This window comes from Nerophis ophidion, linkage group LG12, assembly GCF_033978795.1.
Source record: "Nerophis ophidion isolate RoL-2023_Sa linkage group LG12, RoL_Noph_v1.0, whole genome shotgun sequence".
In the NCBI taxonomy this organism is placed as follows: domain Eukaryota; kingdom Metazoa; phylum Chordata; class Actinopteri; order Syngnathiformes; family Syngnathidae; genus Nerophis; species Nerophis ophidion.
The window spans coordinates 27,729,373-27,736,390 of NC_084622.1; the positions used below are offsets into that span (position 1 = coordinate 27,729,373).

At 36.6% G+C, this 7,018-nt stretch overlaps 1 protein-coding gene across 1 annotated transcript in view; it reads right to left on the reverse strand.

The window, feature by feature from the left end:
• The window catches only part of LOC133563221 (mucin-2-like), a 42,912-nt gene extending 37,072 nt beyond the window's left edge, over window positions 1–5,840 (reverse strand). The window contains exons 1-12 of the mRNA XM_061917221.1: window positions 5,708–5,840; window positions 5,381–5,636; window positions 5,204–5,318; window positions 3,294–3,384; window positions 3,084–3,217; window positions 2,787–3,003; window positions 2,366–2,491; window positions 1,024–1,138; window positions 804–954; window positions 602–715; window positions 457–526; window positions 226–363 (exon numbers count right to left, since the gene is read on the reverse strand). Of these exons, the coding sequence (XP_061773205.1) occupies window positions 226–363; window positions 457–526; window positions 602–715; window positions 804–954; window positions 1,024–1,138; window positions 2,366–2,491; window positions 2,787–3,003; window positions 3,084–3,217; window positions 3,294–3,384; window positions 5,204–5,318; window positions 5,381–5,636; window positions 5,708–5,777 (1,597 nt within the window). The 5' untranslated portion in view covers window positions 5,778–5,840. The remainder of the gene's footprint in view (window positions 1–225; window positions 364–456; window positions 527–601; window positions 716–803; window positions 955–1,023; window positions 1,139–2,365; window positions 2,492–2,786; window positions 3,004–3,083; window positions 3,218–3,293; window positions 3,385–5,203; window positions 5,319–5,380; window positions 5,637–5,707) is intronic.
• Window positions 5,841–7,018: the final 1,178 nt, after the last annotated feature.

The following is a 7,018-nucleotide window of genomic DNA, read 5'->3' on the forward strand; positions in this document are numbered from 1 at the left end:
TGTACATCATGTGCTGCCTTTATTGTAACACTTATATAAGGCATTTAATTTTTTTGCGGCTCCATACAGATTTTGTCCTTGTTGTATTTTTGGTCCAATACGGCTTTTTCAACATCTTTGGTTGCCGACTCCTGATATAGATTATAATATGCAAATTATTACAGAAACTATAATGTTCTTATATAGAGGTGACATTTTGGTAACTTTAACACATGTAAAACTCACCACGTGTCTTTCCCTTGTAACTCTGCTCCAGCCTCACATAAACTTGCATGAGAGGCACATGCTGTACTTGTATTTGCAACCCAAAAGAAGTATGGAGCATAATGTGAAAAGACGAGGCGTGGAAAATGTTGATGTCCCCTTTAAGTAAAAAAAACATAACAAACAACAAAGTGTTTAATTTGATGACAAGAAAAAACTAAATAAAGATGAGCTTAGAATATTGTGATCCACCTGTTTGGTATGGCAAAGTCATGGTCCGTTGGTTCTGTTTTACTTTCCCATCGGAAGTGAACATCAATACCTGAACAGAAATACATGTTTTGATATACTGCCGATGACAGCGTACACAAGTCTTGAGTGGCGCGCTTCAACTCACGTTATTTCTGTCATTGTTTAGCAGGACTTTAAGGGCCTTGAGACAAGTGTCAAACTCTTGATTTGTACAAGGCGTCAACTGGACCTGGATAGTAAACTTTGGATTTGACGCATCCTGGAAAATACATGCATATTCAAATGTGATTATTGTCACATCAATGGCTTATTTACCGTATATTATCTGCCAATTATTCTTCACTCACCTTGCTTTCAACCTTGGCTAGAGTGTAAAAACAATTTCCATGGAAGGTGTAGGCGTTCCCATCAAAGGTGGTTAAAGATGAGCCCTCCTCCACTGCACATGTAGCTGATGTCTCAAGATACTCGCAAGACCATCTGCCCTGAAAACACGTACTGAAACACAGGTCATTTCTACACATGCTCGAGACGAATACATAATAAAGTGTGGAACATATCAGTTACCATATCTCCTTGTTTTGGTGGTAGCCCTCACTGGAGTTGTAGATTCTGCCATGCTTGCATTGGCATTCGGACTGAGCTATGCACCCTCTCAGGGAAATGTCATCAAACACAGTTCCTAATACATTTGCACATTGGGAAAACATATAGTTGTGGTCAGAAGTTTATTCATTATTGGCTTTACTGTCAATATTAATCTTAGTTAATTGCTCAAATGTACATGTGTTTTGGTTTTGTTTTAATCCACAAATGGTCATAATTATCATATACATTACATACTGTATCATATATCAGGGGTGTCCAAAAAGAAACTTATGGGCAATTTGCAGCCCAAGGCTAATTGTTTATAGTTAAAATAAAATACAAATAAAAAACAGAACAAATAGACACATTATTCCAAAAATGCTTATACTATAAACAAGGCCTTGTTTTATTAGATCCAGCCCAAGCGGCCCACGCTTTGGTCCTGCCAGTAGCATATATGCTTGTCTCAAAGATTGTAGCGTGAAACTGTGAAAGGCTCATCAAATCACCTTGAGTTTGACACCTGATGACAAACTTCAAGTCACCATAAAAGAAAAACTACATATTTATGTAAATAATTACATATTTACATTAAAAAAAATACTATATAGCAATTTCAATAAATTATTAAAAAATGTTTTTTTTTTTTTGTCAATCAGATTAATTTCAGCTTTACAGTATCACCTTTGATTTTTCAGTATGCTGCCCTCGGTGGAAAAAGTTTGGAACGTCATGCCCCCCTGTATGCGTGTATATATACATACATACATATATATATATATATATATATACATATATATATATATATATATATATATATATATATATATATATATATATATATATATATATATATACACACGCTTACAGGGGGCACATATATATATATATATGTATATATATATATGTATATATATATATATATATATATATATATATATATATATATATATATATATATTTTCACCTAAAGTTTAAAAAAAATGGTGCTGAACCAGACTATGGCCCAGCCCTAGTAACTTCTGGTTAGCCACCATTATTCAATGCAGCCGGTATATAAAACAGGTTAGTTTGACAGAGCTCATTATATCAAACAATACGCAGAACAATGGTAAGGTAAACAGAATTCAGTTAAGAATTAAGAAGGAGAATGGGGGAAGTCAAACAAGTTAGAAAAGCCATTTAATTGTGGATTCCAAAACGTAAAAAATTAAGTACAAGTTATTTGGATGAGTTATCAAGAAGAGGAGCCAAACTATAAACTTTTTAACACCAATTGATTGTTTTTAATAACTTGTGTTCAAATGTGCAAAAGACTGACCAGGAGGACAAAAACAGCCGTCCATTCTGTGGTCTTCACACAGAGAACTTGTGTCCAGGTGTGTGCACGTGTCCATGCATGGAGAACCACTCTCCTCATACACCATGTTGTATGGGCACTGTTTGGCTGTAAAGACGAAAAAAGGAGGGGTGGATTCCTGTGACTTATCACACAACATTGTTTCCGACCAGGAAACAAAAATGTTTGCAAAATACCTGTAAAGTTTGAAAATGAATTACAAGCTTTTAACCTCTATGATTTACATTGCTATTAAAAAGAAATTGAAAGTTAAAATATATCAAACAACTAATTATAGTGTAGCTTCCCTGGTATGTAGCCTATTTAAGTTGTTGCTGCCCCACTATTTGTGATATAAAAATGACACTGTTAAAGAATAAAATAAAAGGAAGTTAATCAGTACCACAGAATTGCGGTGTCCTCCAGTTGGGAGGGTGTCCACCAGCGTGGGAACACTGTCGAGAGAACTCAGAAAGTGTGCTGCAGACACAAAAGTTATTAGTGCGGTTGTTGCAGCCGCACATGTCCTGAACACAAGCCTGCACATATGGCGCAGGGTCAGTAAGTTGGGTACAGGGGCTCCAGGACTCTGAAAAAAACATTTGGCGGCAGACAGTTTTCTGAAAGATAAAAAAAAAAGATTGTTTAGTTATTTTTGTATCCAATGTTATGTCACTATTGATATTTAATACAAACTCACAAACTCCTCGCAAGAATCCTCATGTGGCACATCTTCTAGCTGTTCTCCATACTCCTCAAAGGGGTCTTCACAGTCATCGTTTGGATGATGAACTTTCTGGCTGTTTCCAAATTCGATGTGGCTAATTATTCGATCTGCAAATGAAAACGGGACTTTTGTCAGATTTAAAATGACCAGAGATTGTCTTGATACGTCCTTTTAGAAACTGACCATTGTAAATCAACTCATTGTAGACAGGAACACCGTTGTAGTCACCACAGAGTCCACAAGTGCGATTAGCATAGTCCTGATCAACCTCTACCTACAGAGGAATACATAGATATAAGTTTTGCAACCTCTCCGATAATCATAGCAACTTAAATACTTCACTATAATTTAGCAGAAAATGTTCTACTAGGTATGTAAACGAAATACCATACTGTACCGAATAATTGTCTTATAATGTGGGTGTTTTATACTATACGTACAAACCAAGCAATTCAGAGCTTTTCTTCATTTTACTCACATACACCATAGACCGGGAGAGATGCAGCGATGGCACAAAGATCCATGTGAAAAACATGTGTACATAATTTAGGTTGGGCAAATATGTAAAAAAAAAAAAAAGACTTCTAATTTATTTAAGGTTTATCTTAGATTCAGTTTAATATGGTAATTCAAGGATGAAAGAAAATTATTTTACAGTGTTACTTCAACATAAAAATGCCCCGACTTAAGAGTGTTTTGAGATAAGAGCTGTTTCTCCATTAATTGTTATGCCTTAAATTCCAGGCTAAAACTTCAGTCATTAACACCACTAGTTGGCAAAGCAATAGTAACAGTAAAACCCCATAAGATTTGACCAAAAACATTTGGTCTTACTCGCTCACATTAGCTTACAGCTAGAGATGGATACAACTTTGTTTTCCAAACATGGAAAAGAAGAAAGTGACTGTGAAGGACAGTGCGAAGAAAAGGAAATGGATGATATTCAATGAATTCTAGAATGAAATCATCAAAAACATGACAGTGTGTGTAGTTGACTTGGTGAAGCAGACTATCACTGCTTGTCTGCACCATACTGAAGCAGAATGAGTCTAATGGCAGCCAAGAATGGTAAAATAGTACCGTATTTTTCGGAGTATAAGTCGATCCGGAGTATAAGTCGCACCCGCCGACAATGCATAACAAAGAAGGAAAAAACATATATAAGTCGCACTGGAGTATAAGTCGCATTTTTTGGGGAAATGTATTTGATAAAATCCAACACCAAGAATAGACGTTTGAAAGGCAATATAAAATAAATAAAGAATAGTGAACAACTGGCTGAATAAGTGTACGTTAAATGATGCATAAATAACCAACTGAGAAGGTGCCTGGTATGTTAAGGTAACATATTATGGTAAGAGTCATTCAAATAATTAAGACATATAGAACATGCTATACGGTTACCAAACAATCTGTCACTCCTAATTGCTAAATCCGATGAAATCTTATACGTCTAGTCTCTTACGTGAATGAGCTAAATAATATCACTTGATATTTACGGTAATTTGTTAATAATTTCACACATAAGTCACTCCTGAGTATAAGTCGCACCCCTGGCCAAACTATGAAAAAAATTGCGACTTATAGTCCGAAAAATACGGTACCTAAATACCGGACATTTATCCATGAAAATGTGGAAGAACTACTGATGTTGTGTTTGACAGCAAATCAGCTGGAAGGACATACCATAGAAGTCCATTCTCCAAGGTAAATGTAGTTGTTGTAGTACATTCTATTGCATTGTTTTTATACAATATTTCTTATCTAAAACTCAGTTGTTTTTTTTAACAGGCATGTTAAAACATGTTAAAATTGTGCTGTTTTGGGGGACAAAGCACCATCCATCCTTCCGTCCGTCCATCCATTTTCTACCGTTTGTCCCGTACAAAAAAACAATTGATTCTAATTAATTTCAATAGGCAATGATAATGTACTACTGTGTACTAAAGTATTATCAATAAAAATCTGAATATTAATCACGTTAATCTCGAACTTAAACAAAAATAATGCACTAAAACTTTTTCTGATGTAAATATTAAATTGTATTCAGGATTAGACAATACAAAAAATGCGTTTGACAACAGCATCTTTACCATGACCGCATCATCACCATTCCACATGACGACAAGGCCAACTTTGGACTGCAGCTTGATGTAGACGGCATTATTTTCTACTTGAACGCCACCGTTATAGTACGGCATTGAGACCCTAAAAGAGATGACAACTTATAAGATAATGGGAACTAGCAGAATAATAGTGCGTTTACGTACGGTTGGTGGTTTACAGTGACCACTTCCTTTGTGAGGTGGAAAGTAAGGTCATTGATAGTGACCATCACGTAGCGGACGGTTGGGTTCCCATCATTCTGCTCTCTTCTTATGTGCACTGAGAACTCCTGCATGGGCATGTGGCAGTCTGAGGCCAGGTTGTATTCGCAAGGGCCGGAGAACTGGTACACGTCACCGTCAAACGTCTTGAAGTGTTCTCTTCCCCATGTGCTGCAGATGCTGCTGACATGGTTGCGAACTAAACGAGACAGGAAAACTTGGGTAAGAATACATAAGTCATAACAAGGTGTCTGATTAGATTGGTCTTACCAAGTCTGGCATGGACTTCAGTGACAACAAACGAAGTAAGCAAAAACAAGCCCACGCATTTCCACCTCATGGCTGCCACAGGGGACTTTCTATCACCAAGGCAGGTAATAGATATCAAGCCTCTCTCAGTAGTTCTTATATCTCCACTGCTCAACTTGATCACACCTTCTTCGAGGAAAGTTTTATTGCCACCACATGGAGAATGTGATTAATGGACGTCTGACGTCTTTAGCTAGTCCAATATAATGATGTTACATCCTCCTTCTGACATCACTGAGCAAATATGCTTGCAGATCAATTGAGAGATTTCAATAGAGATACCTGAAAATGCCGGCTACCCAGTTTCGAGTCTCGAGTGGAACAGAAAAAGCAGGGATTGAACTAACTTTTTTAAATATCTCCGCCATGCCTCCATGGTTTGATTTCACATTTTCAGGATCCCAAAGCCATGCAACGCTAGTTACATGAGGCCCCCTGGAGAACGCAGACCATGGCCCAATAGTAAAAAAAAAAAAAAGTCCTGTATCCAGACGGTGATCTGGATCACCCCAAAAATGTAATCACTTCTTAATTATCCCATTTCTGATATTGCTGAATATCTAATCAAAATGTGCCCATAGCTCTATAGCTGAATGAAAGAAAAGGAGGGAACCCTCTTGTCAGTGTGGACTCTCTCTGCGGGTCCACTAGCATGCACACACAGAAGTTGAGGTTTCTAAGGTAGACAAATTTAGGGTAAATAAAATATACAATATATATTGTACAACATACCGGTATTAAAAAAGTACCGTGGTACTAAAAAATAAAAAATGACACTAAACTGCCTTTTTCTTCATCCACATGCTGCTGTGCTGTGGTGTCGTACAGAGCACAATGTGGAGGTATTTAATTTTTAAAACTATCAATAAAGGTCACACTTTAAACACGGAAGTTGCTGCTGCTTTACAATATGCCTTGCCAAAGATGGCATGATTAGTGCATTACCACCTTTGCTTCAAACTTAGCTAAACAGATAAATAACAAGCAGTAAATTGACAGGTAATGTACTTAACTAGCTCCCATGCGGTGCACATTTTGATACGTAGCTGGTTGGTTTGTTTCCAATTACCAGGGAAGTTCAAACCGCCCATGTAGTGTAAAGTAATGCAAGTGAAATGACTGAATTTGGAAACAAATTGCAACAATTTGTGTTTAATCTTTAACAATGTGTGTTTACCTGTGTACTATTAACCATAGTATTGTTTTTTTTTATCATTTATTAATGATTTTATTTGTCTTAAAGCCAGAACAAGAGTGGCAACCATAAATCGT